Source organism: Taudactylus pleione, unplaced genomic scaffold (assembly GCF_031769625.1).
Source record: "Taudactylus pleione unplaced genomic scaffold, aTauple2 ptg000584l, whole genome shotgun sequence".
Lineage (NCBI taxonomy): Eukaryota > Metazoa > Chordata > Amphibia > Anura > Myobatrachidae > Taudactylus > Taudactylus pleione.
Window position 1 is genome coordinate 783771 of NW_028284986.1, and position 22230 is coordinate 806000.

Below are 22230 nucleotides of genomic sequence, written 5' to 3' on the forward strand. Positions count from 1 at the left end.
GTAGTCACTGTGTGTGATGAGGTTAGTAGTTCCTGAGTAAGGTCAGAGCCTGTGTAAATGTGTGTGAGGCTGTGATGTACTCCATGTTACTGATGGTATCTCAGTCTTGTGTAGTCACTGTGTGTGATGAGGTTAGTAATTTCTGAGTAAGGTCAGAGCCTGTGTAAGTGTGCGTGAGGCTGTGATGGTACTCTGTTACTGATGGTTTCTCAGTCTTGTGTAATCACTGCGTGTGATGAGGTTAGTAATTCCTGAGTAAGGTCAGAGCCTGTGTAAGTGTGTGTGAGGCTGTGATGGTACTCCATGTTACTGATGGTGTCTCAGTATTGTGTAATCACTGCGTGTGATGAGGTTAGTAATTCCTGAGTAAGGTCAGAGCCTGTGTAAGTGTGTGTGAGGATGTGATGGTACTCCATGTTACTGATGGCCTCTCAGTATTGTGTAATCACTGTGTGTGATGAGGTTAGTAATTCCTGAGTAAGGTCAGAGCCTGTGTAAGTGTGTGTGAGGATGTGATGGTACTCCATGTTACTGATGGTATCTCGGTCTTGCGTAGTCACTGCGTGTGATGAGGTTAGTAATTTCTGAGTAAGGTCAGAGCCTGTGTAAGTGTGTGTGAGGCTGTGATGGTACTCCATATTACTGATGGTGTCTCAGTCTTGTGTAATCACTGTGTGTGATGAGGTTAGTAATTCCTGAGTAAGGTCAGAGCCTGTGTAAGTGTGTATGAGGATGTGATGGTACTCCATGTTACTGATGGTGTCTCAGTCTTGTGTAATCACTGTGTGTGATGAGGTTAGTAATTCCTGAGTAAGGTCAGAGCCTGTGTTAGTGTGTGTGAGGATGTGATGGTACTCCATGTTACTGATGGTATTAGTCTTGTGTAATCACTGTGTGTGATGAGGTTAGTAATTCCTGAGAAAGGTCAGAGCCTGTGTAAGTGTGTGTGAGGATGTGATGGTACTCCATGTTACTGATGGTTTCTCAGTCTTGTGTAATCACTGTGTGTGATGAGGTTAGTAGTTCCTGAGTAAGGTCAGAGCCTGTGTAAGTGTTTGTGAGGCTGTGATGGTACTCCATGTTACTGATGGTGTCTCAGTCTTGTGTAATCACTGTGTGTGATGAGGTTAGTAATTCCTGAGTAAGGTCAGAGCCTGTGTAAGTGTGTGTGAGGATGTGATGGTACTCCATGTTACTGATGGTTTCTCAGTCTTGTGTAATCACTGTGTGTGATGAGGTTAGTAGTTCCTGAGTAAGGTCAGAGCCTGTGTAAGTGTGTGTGAGGCTGTGATGTACTCCATGTTACTGATGGTATCTCAGTCTTGTGTAGTCACTGTGTGTGATGAGGTTAGTAGTTCCTGAGTAAGGTCAGAGCCTGTGTAAATGTGTGTGAGGCTGTGATGTACTCCATGTTACTGATGGTATCTCAGTCTTGTGTAGTCACTGTGTGTGATGAGGTTAGTAATTTCTGAGTAAGGTCAGAGCCTGTGTAAGTGTGCGTGAGGCTGTGATGGTACTCTGTTACTGATGGTTTCTCAGTCTTGTGTAATCACTGCGTGTGATGAGGTTAGTAATTCCTGAGTAAGGTCAGAGCCTGTGTAAGTGTGTGTGAGGCTGTGATGGTACTCCATGTTACTGATGGTGTCTCAGTATTGTGTAATCACTGCGTGTGATGAGGTTAGTAATTCCTGAGTAAGGTCAGAGCCTGTGTAAGTGTGTGTGAGGATGTGATGGTACTCCATGTTACTGATGGTTTCTCAGTCTTGTGTAATCACTGTGTGTGATGAGGTTAGTAGTTCCTGAGTAAGGTCAGAGCCTGTGTAAGTGTTTGTGAGGCTGTGATGGTACTCCATGTTACTGATGGTGTCTCAGTCTTGTGTAATCACTGTGTGTGATGAGGTTAGTAACTCCTGAGTAAGGTCAGAGCCTGTGTAAGTGTGTGTGAGGCTGTGATGGTACTCCATGTTACTGATGGCTTCTCAGTCTTGTGTAGTCACTGTGTATGATGAGGTTAGTTATTCCTGAGTAAGGTCAGAGCCTGTGTAAGTGTGTGTGAGGCTGTGATGGTACTCCATGTTACTGATGGTGTCTCAGTCTTGTGTAATCACTGTGTGTGATGAGGTTAGTAATTCCTGAGTAAGGTCAGAGCCTGTGTAAGTGTGTGTGAGGATGTGATGGTACTCCATGTTACTGATGGTTTCTCAGTCTTGTGTAATCACTGTGTGTGATGAGGTTAGTAGTTCCTGAGTAAGGTCAGAGCCTGTGTAAGTGTGTGTGAGGCTGTGATGTACTCCATGTTACTGATGGTATCTCAGTCTTGTGTAGTCACTGTGTGTGATGAGGTTAGTAGTTCCTGAGTAAGGTCAGAGCCTGTGTAAATGTGTGTGAGGCTGTGATGTACTCCATGTTACTGATGGTATCTCAGTCTTGTGTAGTCACTGTGTGTGATGAGGTTAGTAATTTCTGAGTAAGGTCAGAGCCTGTGTAAGTGTGCGTGAGGCTGTGATGGTACTCTGTTACTGATGGTTTCTCAGTCTTGTGTAATCACTGCGTGTGATGAGGTTAGTAATTCCTGAGTAAGGTCAGAGCCTGTGTAAGTGTGTGTGAGGCTGTGATGGTACTCCATGTTACTGATGGTGTCTCAGTATTGTGTAATCACTGCGTGTGATGAGGTTAGTAATTCCTGAGTAAGGTCAGAGCCTGTGTAAGTGTGTGTGAGGATGTGATGGTACTCCATGTTACTGATGGCCTCTCAGTATTGTGTAATCACTGTGTGTGATGAGGTTAGTAATTCCTGAGTAAGGTCAGAGCCTGTGTAAGTGTGTGTGAGGATGTGATGGTACTCCATGTTACTGATGGTATCTCGGTCTTGCGTAGTCACTGCGTGTGATGAGGTTAGTAATTTCTGAGTAAGGTCAGAGCCTGTGTAAGTGTGTGTGAGGCTGTGATGGTACTCCATATTACTGATGGTGTCTCAGTCTTGTGTAATCACTGTGTGTGATGAGGTTAGTAATTCCTGAGTAAGGTCAGAGCCTGTGTAAGTGTGTATGAGGATGTGATGGTACTCCATGTTACTGATGGTGTCTCAGTCTTGTGTAATCACTGTGTGTGATGAGGTTAGTAATTCCTGAGTAAGGTCAGAGCCTGTGTTAGTGTGTGTGAGGATGTGATGGTACTCCATGTTACTGATGGTATTAGTCTTGTGTAATCACTGTGTGTGATGAGGTTAGTAATTCCTGAGAAAGGTCAGAGCCTGTGTAAGTGTGTGTGAGGATGTGATGGTACTCCATGTTACTGATGGTTTCTCAGTCTTGTGTAATCACTGTGTGTGATGAGGTTAGTAGTTCCTGAGTAAGGTCAGAGCCTGTGTAAGTGTTTGTGAGGCTGTGATGGTACTCCATGTTACTGATGGTGTCTCAGTCTTGTGTAATCACTGTGTGTGATGAGGTTAGTAACTCCTGAGTAAGGTCAGAGCCTGTGTAAGTGTGTGTGAGGCTGTGATGGTACTCCATGTTACTGATGGCTTCTCAGTCTTGTGTAGTCACTGTGTATGATGAGGTTAGTTATTCCTGAGTAAGGTCAGAGCCTGTGTAAGTGTGTGTGAGGCTGTGATGGTACTCCATGTTACTGATGGTGTCTCAGTCTTGTGTAATCACTGTGTGTGATGAGGTTAGTAATTCCTGAGTAAGGTCAGAGCCTGTGTAAGTGTGTGTGAGGATGTGATGGTACTCCATGTTACTGATGGTTTCTCAGTCTTGTGTAATCACTGTGTGTGATGAGGTTAGTAGTTCCTGAGTAAGGTCAGAGCCTGTGTAAGTGTGTGTGAGGCTGTGATGTACTCCATGTTACTGATGGTATCTCAGTCTTGTGTAGTCACTGCGTGTGATGAGGTTAGTAATTTCTGAGTAAGGTCAGAGCCTGTGTAAGTGTGCGTGAGGCTGTGATGGTACTCTATGTTACTGATGGTTTCTCAGTCTTGAGTAATCACTGCGTGTGATGAGGTTAGTAATTCCTGAGTAAGGTCAGAGCCTGTGTAAGTGTGTGTGAGGCTGTGATGGTACTCCATGTTACTGATGGTGTCTCAGTATTGTGTAATCACTGCGTGTGATGAGGTTAGTAATTCCTGAGAAAGGTCAGAGCCTGTGTAAGTGTGTGTGAGGATGTGATGGTACTCCATGTTACTGATGGCCTCTCAGTATTGTGTAATCACTGTGTGTGATGAGGTTAGTAATTCCTGAGTAAGGTCAGAGCCTGTGTAAGTGTGTGTGAGGATGTGATGGTACTCCATGTTACTGATGGTATCTCGGTCTTGCGTAGTCACTGCGTGTGATGAGGTTAGTAATTTCTGAGTAAGGTCAGAGCCTGTGTAAGTGTGTGTGAGGCTGTGATGGTACTCCATATTACTGATGGTGTCTCAGTCTTGTGTAATCACTGTGTGTGATGAGGTTAGTAATTCCTGAGTAAGGTCAGAGCCTGTGTAAGTGTGTATGAGGATGTGATGGTACTCCATGTTACTGATGGTATCTCAGTCTTGTGTAATCACTGCGTGTGATGAGGTTAGTAATTCCCGAGTAAGGTCAGAGCCTGTGTTAGTGTGTGTGAGGATGTGATGGTACTCCATGTTACTGATGGTATTAATCTTGTGTAATCACTGTGTGTGATGAGGTTAGTAATTCCTGAGTAAGGTCAGAGCCTGTGTAAGTGTGTGTGAGGATGTGATGGTACTCCATGTTACTGATGGTTTCTCAGTCTTGTGTAATCACTGTGTGTGATGAGGTTAGTAGTTCCTGAGTAAGGTCAGAGCCTGTGTAAGTGTTTGTGAGGCTGTGATGGTACTCCATGTTACTGATGGTGTCTCAGTCTTGTGTAATCACTGTGTGTGATGAGGTTAGTAATTCCTGAGTAAGGTCAGAGCCTGTGTAAGTGTGTGTGAGGATGTGATGGTACTCCATGTTACTGATGGTTTCTCAGTCTTGTGTAATCACTGTGTGTGATGAGGTTAGTAGTTCCTGAGTAAGGTCAGAGCCTGTGTAAGTGTGTGTGAGGCTGTGATGTACTCCATGTTACTGATGGTATCTCAGTCTTGTGTAGTCACTGCGTGTGATGAGGTTAGTAATTTCTGAGTAAGGTCAGAGCCTGTGTAAGTGTGCATGAGGCTGTGATGGTACTCTATGTTACTGATGGTTTCTCAGTCTTGAGTAATCACTGCGTGTGATGAGGTTAGTAATTCCTGAGTAAGGTCAGAGCCTGTGTAAGTGTGTGTGAGGCTGTGATGGTACTCCATGTTACTGATGGTGTCTCAGTATTGTGTAATCACTGCGTGTGATGAGGTTAGTAATTCCTGAGAAAGGTCAGAGCCTGTGTAAGTGTGTGTGAGGATGTGATGGTACTCCATGTTACTGATGGCCTCTCAGTATTGTGTAATCACTGTGTGTGATGAGGTTAGTAATTCCTGAGTAAGGTCAGAGCCTGTGTAAGTGTGTGTGAGGATGTGATGGTACTCCATGTTACTGATGGTATCTCGGTCTTGCGTAGTCACTGCGTGTGATGAGGTTAGTAATTTCTGAGTAAGGTCAGAGCCTGTGTAAGTGTGTGTGAGGCTGTGATGGTACTCCATATTACTGATGGTGTCTCAGTCTTGTGTAATCACTGTGTGTGATGAGGTTAGTAATTCCTGAGTAAGGTCAGAGCCTATGTAAGTGTGTGTGAGGATGTGATGGTACTCCATGTTACTGATGGTTTCTCAGTCTTGTGTAATCACTGTGTGTGATGAGGTTAGTAGTTCCTGAGTAAGGTCAGAGCCTGTGTAAGTGTTTGTGAGGCTGTGATGGTACTCCATGTTACTGATGGTGTCTCAGTCTTGTGTAATCACTGTGTGTGATGAGGTTAGTAATTCCTGAGTAAGGTCAGAGCCTGTGTAACTGTGTGTGAGGCTGTGATGGTACTCCATGTTACTGATGGTGTCTCAGTCTTGTGTAATCACTGTGTGTGATGAGGTTAGTAATTCCTGAGTAAGGTCAGAGCCTGTGTAAGTGTGTGTGAGGATGTGATGGTACTCCATGTTACTGATGGTTTCTCAGTCTTGTGTAATCACTGTGTGTGATGAGGTTAGAAGTTCCAGAGTAAGGTCAGAGCCTGTGTAAGTGTGTGTGAGGCTGTGATGGTACTCCATGTTACTGATGGTGTCTCAGTCTTGTGTAATCACTGTGTGTGATGAGGTTAGTAATTCCTGAGTAAGGTCAGAGCCTATGTAAGTGTGTGTGAGGATGTGATGGTACTCCATGTTACTGATGGCCTCTCAGTCTTGTGTAATCACTGTGTGTGATGAGGTTAGTAATTCCTGAGTAAGGTCAGAGCCTGTGTAAGTGTGTGTGAGGATGTGATGGTACTCCATGTTACTGATGGTATCTCAGTCTTGTGTAGTCACTGCGTGTGATGAGGTTAGTAATTCCTGAGTAAGGTCAGAGCCTGTGTAAGTGTGTGTGAGGATGTGATGGTACTCCATGTTACTGATGGTATCTCAGTATTGTGTAATCACTGCGTGTGATGAGGTTAGTAATTCCTGAGTAAGGTCAGAGCCTGTGTAAGTGTGTGTGAGGCTGTGATGGTACTCCATGTTACTGATGGTATCTCAGTCTTGTGTAATCACTGTGTGTGATGAGGTTAGTAATTCCTGAGTAAGGTCAGAGCCTGTGTAAGTGTGTGAGGCTGTGATGGTACTCCATGTTACTGATGGTGTCTCAGTCTTGTGTAATCACTGTGTGTGATGAGGTTAGTAATTCCTGAGTAAGGTCAGAGCCTGTGTAAGTGTGTGTGAGGATGTGATGGTACTCCATGTTACTGATGGTCTCTCAGTCTTGTGTAATCACTGCGTGTGATGAGGTTAGTAATTCCTGAGTAAGGTCAGAGCCTGTGTAAGTGTGTGTGAGGCTGTGATGGTACTCCATGTTACTGATGGTGTCTCAGTCTTGTGTAATCACTGTGTGTGATGAGGTTAGTAATTCCTGAGTAAGGTCAGAGCCTGTGTAAGTGTGTGTGAGGCTGTGATGGTACTCCATGTTACTGATGTTATCTCAGTCTTGTGTAATCACTGTGTGTGATGAGGTTAGTTATTCCTGAGTAAGGTCAGAGCCTGTGTAAGTGTGTGTGAGGATGTGATGGTACTCCATGTTACTGATGGTGTCTCAGTCTTGTGTAGTCACTGCGTGTGATGAGGTTAGTAATACCTGAGTAAGGTCAGAGCCTGTGTAAGTGTGTGTGAGGATGTGATGGTACTCCATGTTACTGATGTTATCTCAGTCTTGTGTAATCACTGTGTGTGATGAGGTTAGTAATTCCTGAGTAAGGTCAGAGCCTGTGTAAGTGTGTGTGAGGATGTGATGGTACTCCATGTTACTGATGGTGTCTCATTCTTGTGTAATCACTGTGTGTGATGAGCTTAGTAATTCCTGAGTAAGGTCAGAGCCTGTGTAAGTGTGTGTGAGGCTGTGATGGTACTCCATGTTACTGATGGTGTCTCAGTCTTGTGTAATCACTGTGTGTGATGAGGTTAGTAATTCCTGAGTAAGGTCAGAGCTGTCTAAGTGTGTGTGAGGCTGTGATGGTACTCCATGTTACTGATGGTCTCTCAGTCTTGTGTAATCACTGTGTGTGATGAGGTTAGTAATTCCTGAGTAAGGTCAGAGCCTGTGTAAGTGTGTGTGAGGCTGTGATGGTACTCCATGTTACTGATGGTGTCTCATTCTTGTGTAATCACTGTGTGTGATGAGCTTAGTAATTCCTGAGTAAGGTCAGAGCCTGTGTAAGTGTGTGTGAGGCTGTGATGGTACTCCATGTTACTGATGGTGTCTCATTCTTGTGTAATCACTGTGTGTGATGAGCTTAGTAATTCCTGAGTAAGGTCAGAGCCTGTGTAAGTGTGTGTGAGGCTGTGATGGTACTCCATGTTACTGATGGTGTCTCAGTCTTGTGTAATCACTGCGTGTGATGAGGTTAGTAATTCCTGAGTAAGGTCAGAGCCTGTGTAAGTGTGTGTGAGGATGTGATGGTACTCCATGTTACTGATGGTATCTCGGTCTTGCGTAGTCACTGCGTGTGATGAGGTTAGTAATTTCTGAGTAAGGTCAGAGCCTGTGTAAGTGTGTGTGAGGCTGTGATGGTACTCCATATTACTGATGGTGTCTCAGTCTTGTGTAATCACTGTGTGTGATGAGGTTAGTAATTCCTGAGTAAGGTCAGAGCCTGTGTAAGTGTGTATGAGGATGTGATGGTACTCCATGTTACTGATGGTATCTCAGTCTTGTGTAATCACTGTGTGTGATGAGGTTAGTAATTCCTGAGTAAGGTCAGAGCCTGTGTAACTGTGTGTGAGGCTGTGATGGTACTCCATGTTACTGATGGTGTCTCAGTCTTGTGTAATCACTGTGTGTGATGAGGTTAGTAATTCCTGAGTAAGGTCAGAGCCTGTGTAAGTGTGTGTGAGGATGTGATGGTACTCCATGTTACTGATGGTTTCTCAGTCTTGTGTAATCACTGTGTGTGATGAGGTTAGAAGTTCCAGAGTAAGGTCAGAGCCTGTGTAAGTGTGTGTGAGGCTGTGATGGTACTCCATGTTACTGATGGTGTCTCAGTCTTGTGTAATCACTGTGTGTGATGAGGTTAGTAATTCCTGAGTAAGGTCAGAGCCTATGTAAGTGTGTGTGAGGATGTGATGGTACTCCATGTTACTGATGGCCTCTCAGTCTTGTGTAATCATTGTGTGTGATGAGGTTAGTAATTCCTGAGTAAGGTCAGAGCCTGTGTAAGTGTGTGTGAGGATGTGATGGTACTCCATGTTACTGATGGTATCTCAGTCTTGTGTAGTCACTGCGTGTGATGAGGTTAGTAATTCCTGAGTAAGGTCAGAGCCTGTGTAAGTGTGTGTGAGGATGTGATGGTACTCCATGTTACTGATGGTATCTCAGTATTGTGTAATCACTGCGTGTGATGAGGTTAGTAATTCCTGAGTAAGGTCAGAGCCTGTGTAAGTGTGTGTGAGGCTGTGATGGTACTCCATGTTACTGATGGTATCTCAGTCTTGTGTAATCACTGTGTGTGATGAGGTTAGTAATTCCTGAGTAAGGTCAGAGCCTGTGTAAGTGTGTGAGGCTGTGATGGTACTCCATGTTACTGATGGTGTCTCAGTCTTGTGTAATCACTGTGTGTGATGAGGTTAGTAATTCCTGAGTAAGGTCAGAGCCTGTGTAAGTGTGTGTGAGGCTGTGATGGTACTCCATGTTACTGATGGTCTCTCAGTCTTGTGTAATCACTGCGTGTGATGAGGTTAGTAATTCCTGAGTAAGGTCAGAGCCTGTGTAAGTGTGTGTGAGGATGTGATGGTACTCCATGTTACTGATGGTGTCTCAGTCTTGTGTAGTCACTGCGTGTGATGAGGTTAGTAATACCTGAGTAAGGTCAGAGCCTGTGTAAGTGTGTGTGAGGATGTGATGGTACTCCATGTTACTGATGTTATCTCAGTCTTGTGTAATCACTGTGTGTGATGAGGTTAGTAATTCCTGAGTAAGGTCAGAGCCTGTGTAAGTGTGTGTGAGGCTGTGATGGTACTCCATGTTACTGATGGTGTCTCAGTCTTGTGTAATCACTGTGTGTGATGAGGTTAGTAATTCCTGAGTAAGGTCAGAGCTGTCTAAGTGTGTGTGAAGCTGTGATGGTACTCCATGTTACTGATGGTCTCTCAGTCTTGTGTAATCACTGTGTGTGATGAGGTTAGTAATTCCTGAGTAAGGTCAGAGCCTGTGTAAGTGTGTGTGAGGCTGTGATGGTACTCCATGTTACTGATGGTGTCTCATTCTTGTGTAATCACTGTGTGTGATGAGGTTAGTAATTCCTGAGTAAGGTCAGAGCCTGTGTAAGTGTGTGTGAGGCTGTGATGGTACTCCATGTTACTGATGGTGTCTCAGTCTTGTGTAATCACTGCGTGTGATGAAGTTAGTAATTCCTGAGGAAGGTCAGAGCCTGTGTAAGTGTGTGTGAGGATGTGATGGTACTCCATGTTACTGATGGTCTCTCAGTCTTGTGTAATCACTGTGTGTGATGAGGTTAGTATTTCCTGAGTAAGGTCAGAGCCTGTGTAAGTGTGTGTGAGGATGTGATGGTACTCCATGTTACTGATGGTATCTCAGTCTTGTGTAATCACTGCGTGTGATGAGGTTAGTAATTGCTGAGTAAGGTCAGAGCCTGTGTAAGTGTGTGTGAGGCTGCGATGGTACTCCATGTTACTGATGGTGGGCGTCCTTATGTAGTGCTGGGGGGCATAGCGATGGCAATGAATTAGCATACTATCACAGTTGAACTGCGTGTGTAATCACAGCTGCAATAGCGATACTTGCGGAATCAGGCCCATAGTTAAAAAAAAAGGCGCAGACTAGATGGGCCAAGTGGTTATCTGCCATCAAACTTTAGCTATGTCCTATTTCATGTGCAGACAACTATGGGACACAGAATTCATTAATATTTGTCACTCAGAGAGTTAACCAGAAAGGTGTTTGGAGACGTCTGTGCCGACTAGATTTGGCCCCATTTTCATGAGCAGGAAAACAGCTTGAGAGAAAGTTAATCATCAGGGTTGTTAGGTTCCGAATCCCCTGAATCACACTTGCCTACTCTCCCAGAATGGCAGGTTGTCTCCCGAAATTCGGATGGTGCTCCTGGCTGCCCAGGAAAAGCATCTAAGTTTACCGGCTGGTCACCTACCCCTCACCCCCACAGTGGGGGAGCTGTGATGCGATTCGCTCTAGGGGGTCTAGTTACTAAGCAGTGTTAGGAGACAGAGTGAAAAGTGATAAGGTACCATCCAATCAGCTCCCAACTGTCATTTTTTAAAGACAGCCTGTGAGATGACAGTTGGGAGCTGATTGGCTGGCACCTTATCACTTTTCACTCTGTCTCCTAACACTGCTTAGTAAATTGACCCTTAAATCATGCCATCATGGCTCCACCCCCTGCTTTCTGCGTTGTGTAGCAGGTGCGGGGTCACAGTGACACGGATTCGTGGGAACGCCCCCACTCCGTCACTATTGGCAGGTAATATCCCTGACCACGCCCCTTCCATGCCGCACCATCCCGTCATTTTTTTTTTTTGGGGGGGGGGGGGGGTTAGCCAGAATACCAGTAAGTATGCCCTGGATCCCATTCCCAAATCCAGGTTCACCAAGCTGTGACCACTCGCACCATGCTACATAGCAGTTCCATCACTTCAGTAATATAGAGTATTTCTGCAGCTAGACTGATTTTGGACTTGTTCAAAAGTTTTATCACATAAGAGATTTCGGATGAATTAATTAATGCAGCCTCAGAGCATGAAATACAGCATTTATAAAATGCATTTCTTTATATAGGGGAGAAAATAAAACATGGGGTAATTGTCCCCTAAATAGCTGAGTCCACTAATTGTGCAAACTAGAGGCAGATTTGGCCGCACAATGGGTGTAGACTTCTCTGAGGAAAGCCGTAGGCAAAAATAACCTATTTCTGGCCAAATGCATCACATGTAACAGGTAAGAGAGCTGCACCCCCTAACCGGCATACATGCGAGTTTCCCCAAGTATCTGCAAGCCGCATTTGCGTGGACGCACCTTCAGTGCTGCGCCTTCCATCTCTCCCTCCCCCATTGTGCCTCTCCATCTGTAAAGACGCACAAGCGACAGATTAGGCCAAGTCCGCATTGGCGCATATGCGCGTGTTCTCTTTGTGCAGTGCAAATTTGCGCAATTAACAATACGCAAAGTGGTGTAAGCTCATCTCAGCGCCGGGCCTCCCTCTGAGAACATGCACAGACATATAGGCTATGGGTGATATACTGTACATGCTGAGCTGAGTCTAAGGGTATATTTACTAAAGTGACAGTTTTTAGAAGAGGAGATGTTGCCTATAGCAACCAATCAGATTCTACTTAACATTTATCTAGCACCTTCTGGAAGATAATAGCTACAATGTGATTGGTTGCTATGGGCAACATCTCCACTTCCAAAAAAAAAACCCCGCACGTTAGTAAATACACGCACAAGTCTCTTAAACATGAAGTTAGTACACCTGTCGGCAATCATCAATAGGTCTCGTTTGCGGAGCTTCCCCTGAACCCTAGCTGAGGACAGGTGTATAAGTTTAGTTAAGTCAGAATTTCCTGATCTACTGAGAACACCACAGAGCGGACTCACCGTAACCAGATGCACAGACACAACAGTCGCAGGTTTTCTCCTGCGCAATCCTCAGCTGAGCTTAGTTCGGTGAGGCCAGGAATGGGAGAGGGATTTGGCCCCTCAGCTATTCACAGATATGGAAATGTACTCAGCCGGGCAAAGTCCACCAATCATAAAGCGGGTTCTATCGTGCATGATCTTCCCATGTTTGCTGCACGTGAGAACGGGGATTACATCTGTGCAGCGATGAACCTGACAGTGACCAGCTCAGACACTGACGCCTGTGGAGTGTATATATAACATATATGGCCATTTATTTGCTGAGCAATTACACAGATCACGGGGTAAATTTACTAAAGTGAGAGTTTTTAGAAGGGAGTTTTAAAAGTGATGTTGCCCGTAGCAACCAATCACATTCTACTTAACATTTAACTACATACTTGCCTACTCTCCCGGGACTATCGGAAGCCTCCCGAAATCGGGAGCCGCTCCCGACACCCCACAAGGCTAGGCAAGTCCCCCGGAATGGATGCCGGCACCAAACTAACCCCCGCGCCAGCCACAAAAGTATGATGACGCGATTCGCGCTCAATGGCGTCATCGTAGCCCCGCCTCCTGCCTTATGCCAGTAATATTGGCATTATAAAGCGGTGGCGGAGCCACTATGACGTAATTGCGTCGGCACGCCCCTGCTCCGCCTCTTTGACCCGCCCCCATCCTCCCTGCTGGACGGACCTGCCAGCCCTGCCAGCTCTGAATCAGGGCCCTCCTACCGAAACTTGGAGCGGCCTCTTGGACGCTCGCATAGCTGTGGGTTACCACCCACAGCTTATGCGAGCGTCCATGACGATGGTCGCGATGGTCAAGACCATCGCGACCATCGGGCTTGCGACGAGACCCTGCGGTAGGGTCTCGCTGCCGCAAGCCCTGGAGTGATTTTGGCTCTATCAGAGATGTCAGTGGGGCCGGACCCAGACGGTAGGCGTTCCCATGGGAACACCTCTGTCTGGCAGCCACGCCCCCAGCACGTGCTGTCACTCACCATCGACAGCACGCCCCCTTTGGTGCGAGACCCCGAGCGACAGCTACCCCGTCGCTCGCCGGGTCTCGCGCATGTGCACGACGGAGCTCCCTCCGTCGTGCGCATGCGCATTTGAGTACCATCGACCCGCTTGCGAGCGGCCTGCGCTCGCGAGCAGGTCTGAATGAGACCCAGAGGCCCTCATTCAGAGTCTCACGCAAGAAGCGATTGCTCACTCTGAATGAGGGCGGGCACTTCTTGTTTGGAAGTGCTGCCTCCAGGTCGCAAGCTAAGCTGTGGGTTACCATCCACAGCTTAGCTTGCGATCAGGGTGATGGTCGCGATGGTCCTCACCATCGCGACCATCGGGGCTTACGACCAGACCCTAAGTTTGGGTCTGGGCTCTCGTAAGCCCCAGGGAACTTCCTTCTCTGTTTGAGCAGGAAGTTCCCCACTGACATCATCAATGATGTCAGTGGGGCCGCCCCCACATGGCAAACGTTCCCCCGGCCCACCCAGCAAACGGGGCGAGCTGTCACTCAACATCAACAGCTCTACGAGACCCCTAGCAACGGAGCGCCCGCTAGCCGGGTCTCGCGCATGCGCACGACGGAGCCGGCTCCGTCGTGCGCATGCTCTGTGGGGACCATCGACCCGGTTGCGAGCGCATCGGGGCTTGCGACAGGGTCTGAATGAGACCCAGAGACCCTTCACAGGACATTAATCACTTACTGGCTAATAGTTCTGCCAAAAAACACTCACAAATCTTTTTTTGTTTTTGTTTCTTTTTAATGATTGAATTAGGTCAAGAACATCTATCTATAGTATATCCCACACATTTTATTGAAAAAAAAAGTTTTGTTTGTTGTTGTTGATACACATTGTTATTTTTTTTTACATATCGGTCATCAATATATATCAGACCATCGATGATCGGACCATTGCGACACCGCGGGTTTGCATTTCCCCAGCGGCTGCTGCACTGAACAGCCACCAGGTATACACTGGGGGCCTGAGGGCTGCGCAATTTACATTTCCCCATCGGCTGCTCCTCTCTGCGCCGCCGGGTGAGGGGTACTGCCAGGCTGCAAGATCAGCAGTGAAAGGCAGCACCAGACTTTGCGGGAGGGAGCAGGGATGGAGAGGGGCAGGGAGCCTGCTGGGAGATTATCTTTCGGCAGCTGACCAGTGTGCGTTTCAGGCTGGTAATGCAGAGCCTGGCGGGGTCTCAAATGATGCGACCACACCAGGCATGTGGTTAAACAATTCTGTAGTAGAATATATTTATATCAATACTAGTTTTCAGGTCCACAGACTTCAATATACAGTATATATATATATATATATTTAGGCAACCCCACCTAGACTACAAGGTGAATGATAACAGATAATATGTATTAAACCGTCTAAAGAAGACACGTGGGGCTGTTCATAGAATGTAGTAGCTAGATGATAGCAATAATCTGATTGGCTGATACCTCCACTTGCACTTTTTAGTAGGTTTGATACATCTCCCCCTAAGCCACTAGCCCCCAGAGATGTTCTCATACTGAGATACCTTACCAACATGAATCTTGTTTATTATAATGTAATATACATCTGTGCACCGAGTTTTCCCCAGTAGAAGACTGAAACTGGTGCTAACCCCTGCGGACCACATGATACACAGGATCCCCCACTCTCAGTCTCCCGGTTTTCTCCACACCATAGTACTGGCCGAAGAGGGGCGAGGTCTTGTATACGTGGCTCAGGGAGGCATCACTCTGCCGGAAGGTTCTCAGTGTATCAAGAGGTTCCTTGCGGCTCAGAACTCCAGTGTTTGGGTCCACAGTGGTCAAGATGCATCGACCACATGCCATGACCCGCTTAAGCCTGGTTGTGCCCACTCTCACGTCATCCCAACCGTCCTCCGCAAAGGCCTGGCAGCCTGACACAACGATGCAGGGTCTGAAGTTCGCCAGAGAGACGGGCTGTTCCAAACGTTGGTTCAGATCTTCTAGAGATGTCTCAGAAAGCAGCATGATGGGGCTGGCATCTGGATAAGCAATCTTGTCTTTGTCCCTGAAGAGTTTCTCCATATCTTTGGACTTGCGTGGCCTCATCTCTTGGGGCTCGAATTGCACCAAGCGGTAAGGCTTGCTGCTTTGGAAATAGGAAGTGAGCCAAAGAGATGCCTCATCTCCACTGTCCCGACCCTGGACGTCATTCCCAAATACCCGACAGGTCAGCACGTTGTGGCTCTTGGGTTGTGACACGGGTACCAATAGCTTCTCCATCCCTGGAGCATCCAGACATAGGGAGTCACCAAGGCCAGTCACAGAAATGAGGACCATCCGTGGCTCCTGCCTACCCGTTACCATGTGCCCATCCTCTGTCACCACCAGCCAGTGCCGATCTTCCAGTTCTCCATTTCTCAAGCCCAGCTCTGTACACTCAGCCTCTTGCACCGAGACCCCACGGCAGGACTTGATGGGGTAGATGAGGAGCTGGGTCACTGCGCCAACATGTAGCAGCTCCAGGCGAGTCCTCTTCCACCACATCCAAGAGGCGACGGCTGTGACTCCCAGGCCCGCTGCGCAGAGCAGAGCTATGCGGTGGCGTGAGAGGCTCTGCACTGCATGTTGTGCTGCTCCAGTGATGCTCCCGAGAGGGGAATGAAGGGATTTGGACATTTTCCCAGATAATTCCTGCAGAATGATAATGGAAAAAAAATTAGAAAAATTAGGTCATTTTGCACCTTCAGAGGCCAAAGGTGAAAAAAAAATGGACACAATGACTGAAATGGACACAAAAAGATGCTAATTGTAGAATGAATATCCTACTAAAAATAGTTACCGTAAGTTCATATTAATGTAGAAGTAGTATTAAACATATGACCCAATAGGAAACCCAATAAGTAATCATCATACCCTGAGTCCTCCCCTTTTGCCTCCAGGTTATGACTACTAATGTATTTATTATAGGGTCCAAGTATCTCATTCTTTTTGGTTTATGTTAAAAATTGTGATGTAGAATGACATATTTCTTTTTGATAAAAACACAAATATAACAATGGAGGGGGGGGGGGGGGGTCAGTTGTCCTATATCTAGCACATTGGCAAATGGATTGGCAGCCTAGACGTTTTATACAGCCCTGAGTATACACCATTCGGTTTGAGCAAAGTATGCGACTGCCCTCAGCACTCTGGGGGTCATTCAGACCCGCTCGCAAGCGGGTCGATGTTACCCCAATGCGCACGACGGAGGGAGCTCCGTCGTGCGCATGCGCGAGACCCGAACAGCGACAGCCAAGCTGTCGCTCCGGGTATCGCACCAAAGGGGGCGTGCTGTCGATGGTGACTGACAGCACGCCCCCTTTGGTGGGCGTGCCGGGGGCATGGCTGCCAGACGGAGGCGTTCCCATGGGAACGCCTACCGTCTGGGTCCGGCCCCACTGACATCACTAGTGATGTCAGTGGGAGTGATTTTGGCTCTGATAGAGCCAAAATCACTCCAAGGCTTGCGGTCACCGAGACCCTACCGCAGGGTCTCGTTGCAAGCCCGATGGTCGCGATGGTCTTGACCATCGCGACCATCTTTTTGGCCGCTCGCATATGCTGTGGGTGGTCACCCACAGCTATGCGAGCGGCCAGGAGGCCGCTCCATTTTTAGGTAGGAGGGCACTGATTCAGAGCAAGCGCTCTGGTCAGAGCGTCCGGCTCTGAATCAGGCCCTCTATTTACAGTGACCTCCTCAAATTAGGCTGAGATGGCCACCAAGGAGTGTTACATCAAAGGCTCCAGCGTGGGCCATCCTCACAGCCTCGGAACACGTCTTCCCAGGCCCCAAAAGAGGTGACCAGTCCTGAAAGTCCATAACATGAATCACAATCAGCTCCCCAGTCTCCGACTCCAGCATTGAGCAGCAGAACCCCGACAGGAGTTCACTGAAGACCCGTTGACCCTCGAGGCTACGTGGGTTCTGCTGACATCATGTAAGAAGGAGCCACAAAGCAGGAACTCCGCACTGATATAGATGAAATTGATGGTACTGTAACACTGGTCATTTAAAAAGTTCTCTTTACAGAATTTCTTTCCTATGACGATGCAACCCAACAAGGAACATGCCAGGGCTCTGCAAACCGTAGAGGATAACACAGGGGATGTAGATCGTAGGTCATAAAGGAATAACAGCAAAATGTGGGGCATTCCCAGAATCCTCAGCACCAGGGAATTAGAGTCTGAAGAGAGGAAAATCACTTCAATCACTGATTCCATATGTCTAGGGCTACGCGACCAACACGCTCTTCAACCACAATGGTCATCCGTAACCAAGCAATAGCCTCCTAGTGCTTAAGAAATGGAATCTTCCCTCTATTCCTGAGGTGGCTGGGTGTTCATCTCCGCAGATCCTTCCTGATTGGCAGAGGAATAGGTTCCCTGCTGCTGCTCTCCAATCCGGACCTGATAGAGGAGGACCAACCACCAGTCTTCTCTGAGGCTTACAGCCCTTCCCAAGTTCTTCTGTATCACTTCTCCATGGATGGTCCTTTGGGACAGATCTCTCTCATGCAGATCTCTCCCCGTGTTCATTTTTGCCATCAATTCCCTGGCCCAAGTTTTCTTGGCTAGTGGCTCGTGGGCCTAAGGAGTCGTTCCGTCCTTCGTTAATCGCTGCAGCGTGTACCGGCAATCTTGCGATGTCCAGGGACACCCGGTTGCACAAGTGTGTAACCACCTTTGGACTTCTTATAGTTGTGGAAGAAATTGACACCAACGGTGTACTTTATTTATCCTGCAAACTCCCAATACAGGTCAGATAGGTTACCTCAGAAAACTCTTGGGCGTTATCTATTCTGATGTGCACGCGACTTATATTTAGTGATTTCAGCTTGTCCCTGCACTCTGGGCAGCGCTTCACTCGCACAGCCCTAGTTACGGCCTTGTGAATGTATAACATTCAGGAAATATGGAGCATGAAGAAGGGAAAGATGGCCTGATACAATCAGCATGGTCTGCAAATGCTGGTGTCACACAAGCCACTCAGCATGAAAACAGCTGGAGAGGAGCAATCACCTGAACCGGGAATCTCCCACAAAAAAGCTGACAAATGCCAGGTCCATGTGTTACCCCCCCTTCAGTGTGCGGTGTGGTGGAAGGTGCCTATGTACAGGTTCACCTCCCGTTGCCCCAGGCTAGCTCTCCCAGGTGCAGGCAATACCTGAGAAAGGGGTCCCTGCCCGTACAGGCTTTATAACAGTCATATATATAGACACAGGTCTAGAGACAAAGGCAGCAACAGTTCTGGAGGGAATGATTTGGGCGCCAGATTATTAATATTATTATCCTTTATTATCCTTCTCTCATATAAATATAATTTCTTTATATCTCGCCCCCTGCACAGGAATTTCACAACAATAATAATACGGTTACCGGAAGCTTCTCCTCCAGCACAAAAACTTGGCATGTCAGATGGAATTTGATAATCTTATGGATAGGGCTGCATTACACTTCATCCTTCTCCACCAGCACACAGGGCCATCTCTTCCATTGGGCTTGTTGGGCAGTAGCCCAAGGGCCCGAAGCTTGTAGGGGCCCACCAACCTGCCCCCCTGCAGCTGCGGCCAGTTGGTAAATTTGTGATATTTTTATAAGCCGGCTGCCGGTGCACTGTATTCTGATCTAACAGCCCCCACCCCGGTGACGAGTACTCACTGCAGTCCCACGGCCTGATTCAGAGCCGCTCGTAAGCGGCCGCTCATTCGCTCCGAGCGATGTTCGCACATCTGCGCATGGGTATGGGTTGTAATGCGCATGCGCCAACCAGTCAGTGCGGTCGGAAATCGAGTGCTCGCAAAATAGTGAATGCCTGCTAATTTGAGTGACAGGATGAGGCGTATGTGGGTGGTAACAGGGGAAGGTGCTTGAAAACGGGGAGTGGAGATCCGAACGCAGGCGTGCCAAACGGTCAAAACGGGCGTTTTAAGGGTGTGCATAATTAACAAAGCAGCGTCATCGACCACGTCACTTGGTTGTTTCTTAGCCTGAACTGCTCGCATGATTGCGGTAGGAAAATGCTACCACAAGAATAGCGAGCAGTTCATACGCCTTTCGATGTACTCGATTAATCAAATAAATAGCGGAGATGACGTATGATGCGAGCGGCCAAGGGGCGTCTTTATAAAATAGCGAGCGCATGTTTCGTTCGCTCGTTCAGACATAGAGGCGTCAACAGACCGCAAAGAGCGAGCGCTCTATTTAAATATCCAGCCCCTTTTTCTGAACGAGCGAGCGCAAATAGCGTCCGGCTCTGAATCAGGCCCCCAGTTTCACTTCATCCGCCGGCTTCAGACCAGTCACACAGAGGCCCTGATTCAGAGCCGCTCGCTCTGCCAGAGCGCTCGCTCTGAATCAGGGCTGGTCTTTTTTTTTTTTTAGAACGGCCTCCTGGCCGTTCGCATAGCTGTGGGTGACCACCCACACCTATAGCGAGCGGCCAGGAAGATGGTCGCGATGGTCAAGACCATCGCGACCATCGGGCTTGCGACGAGACCCTTGTGGTAGGGTCTCGTTGCCGCAAGCCCCAGAGAGATTTCGGCTCTAACACCTCTAACAGAGCCGGAAGCTCTCCACTGACGTCACTCGTGAGGACAGTGGGGCCGCCCCCAAACGGAGGCGTTCACGCCTCCTTTTGGGCAGTCAATACCCCGGCCAGACCACCAAAGGGGGCGAGCTGTCGATGTTGTTTGTTGCGAGACACGGAGCGACGGAGTGCCCGTCGGTGTTTGTTGCGAGACACGGAGCGACGGAGTGCCCGTCGCTGTCCGGGTCTCGCGCATGCGCACGGCGGAGCCGGCTCCGTCGCACGCATGCGCACTGGCCCACCATTGAGCCAGTTGCGAGCGCACAGCGCTTGCGACCGGGTCTGAATCAGGCCCACAGTCTCTCTGCATGTGTGAAAGGTCTGATGGGCATGCAGGAGGGTTTAATTTTATTGCCCATTTATATATTTTTCCCGTGAATTGGTGGGTAGGGGCATTACTTTGCCCAGGGCCCACACTGCTGTTAAGACAACCTGCCAGCACAGACGTAAAGCACAGTTACAATAGATGCCTCATGTCCTCTTCCTTCACGTTCACACCCTCCTGACTCCAGGCCAACATTCCTGTGTGACTGATCCTACAGCCCAGAAAGAACCTCTGCAATCTGGCTGTACCATTATGTAATATGTAGCACCTATCCTTATGTATCAGTACCTGTTCCCCTATAGAGTGTAAGCGTGCTAGCAGGGCCCTCTTACCTCTCTGTCTGTAATTACCCAGTAATGCTCTATAAATGTCTGCTCCCAGGTGTAAGGTGTGGTATGGAATATACGCTGCACTATATAAGTAACTAATAATAATAAATAAGAGAATTCTCCCCCATAGGCTCCCAGAGTACATTTACACAGACATCCCCTGAAAACATGTGCTGCAGGACAGCTGGGATTAGTTGTCAGCGATTAGTAACCCGTCAGCCCAACTCTTGGATGTTACATAAGCACGCCTATAGACGGCCTATAGGAGGTCTGCTGCTGAGCATTTTTTCTGGAAGTTTTATAAACAATTTGAGTACATGTCAGGATTTCCAGATTTACTGAAACAACAGAGAGGGTCCAAGAGCGGACTCACCGTAGCCAGTTAGTTGTACAGACTCAGCTGTTGCAGACTTCTCCTGTGTTACAGCTACAGCTAAACTGCTTCCGTGGATCCGGGACTGGGAGAGGGATTTGGCCCGGCCCCTCAGCTATTCATAGCTCCCCCTACAGATATGGAAATGTGCATGGCACAGCCCCATGTGCTCTGTAGTATGTGAGCAAAGCAATATCATTCATCATTTACTGTGCATGTTATCTGCTGAAGAATAGACACTTATACCCCTTTTCCACCTAAATTCCGGGTCTGACCCGGAGTTGGAACAAAGTTCCTATCCGGATCAGACCCGGAATTTTGCCGGCGCCGACTCGGGATATTCCCGAGTCAGCGCCGCTCACACCGCAGTCGGGTCTGCATAGACCCGGCTTTTGCGGAGTGAAAGTGGTCGCTTGGAGATGACGTCATCTCCAAGCGCCACTGAAGCCGGACCAATCGGCCGGCTAGCAGCGCACTCCAGGTCATCGTGACCCGGAGTGCGCTGTTCTCACAGCAGGGTTTCATGGGCTACGCCCGTTTCAAACCCTGCTGGTTACCTGGGTCGGATTGCCGGGTCACTCGACCCGGCGATCCAACTCTCTGCCCTTTTACACCAGGGAGCTGCCCAGGTTAACCCTTCAAAAACCCGGGTTTTAGCTCCGGTGTAAAAGGGGTATTACACACATCACAGGCAATACTAGGCAGTCATAGGGCTTCCCACCTTTAGTGATACAATTATCAGACCCCCCCCAACATAACCCTCTGTAGGAGGGACACAATGCTCTGCTCCTGGACTTCCCTGGTAATGTATGATTGCCGTCACCTGTGCTGAACTAGCTAATTGATAGGGAAGGTGTTTCACCACAGCTGATGGCAATCATACATTACCAGGGAAGTCCAGGAGCAGAGCATTGTGTCCCTCCTGCAGAGGGTTATGTTGGGAGGAATTTAATTATTATCAGCATAACTTGCATATAAAGATATCAACAGTAAAACTTATTATAGTTGTCAGCGCCTTGGGGCTGTCTGTGCACATGTAACTGTAATATATGATGGATGTCCTGGTGTGAGCAGTATGGATGATGTGGGAAATCTAATGGTTTAGGACTGTGATGAGATTATGTGACCCGATGAGAGAAATAGACAGATGCCAAATGTAGTGTAAATATCCCTTTTATTTGAGTCACAATAATTTAATGCTTTAAAAAGGGGGTAGGGGGATAGGTCATTCAGGGAGAGGGTAAGGGTTGATATGGGGTATGATGGAGGTAGTCAGGGATAGATGTCTACCAGGCTGTGGAGTAAGGTGGGCGGCTGGGAGAGGATTACTGGAGGCAGGGGTCCCTCACCTCCGACACTATCAA

General features: G+C 47.8%; 2 protein-coding genes across 2 annotated transcripts in view; both read right to left on the minus strand.

Moving 5' to 3' along the window:
* The window catches only part of LOC148481360 (mitochondrial amidoxime-reducing component 1-like), a 30297-nt gene extending 18011 nt beyond the window's left edge, over window positions 1-12286 (minus strand). The window contains exon 1 of the mRNA XM_088453625.1: window positions 12216-12286. The gene's annotated coding sequence lies outside the window, so the exon portion shown is untranslated. The remainder of the gene's footprint in view (window positions 1-12215) is intronic.
* Window positions 12287-14004: 1718 nt separating this feature from the next.
* LOC148481361 (mitochondrial amidoxime-reducing component 1-like) lies at window positions 14005-20965 on the minus strand. The gene is made up of 2 exons (XM_088453626.1): window positions 20867-20965; window positions 14005-15905 (listed from the first exon to the last, which is right to left on the minus strand). Exon 2 carries the CDS (start codon window positions 15888-15890, stop codon window positions 14859-14861), a length of 1032 nt encoding a protein of 343 aa, XP_088309752.1. The 5' UTR covers window positions 15891-15905; window positions 20867-20965; the 3' UTR covers window positions 14005-14858.
* Window positions 20966-22230: the final 1265 nt, after the last annotated feature.

Bases quoted from the DNA above. Each gene is read 5' to 3' on its own strand.
- LOC148481361 (XM_088453626.1), bottom strand. From the start codon at position 15,890: ATGTCCAAATCCCTTCATTCCCCTCTCGGGAGCATCACTGGAGCAGCA.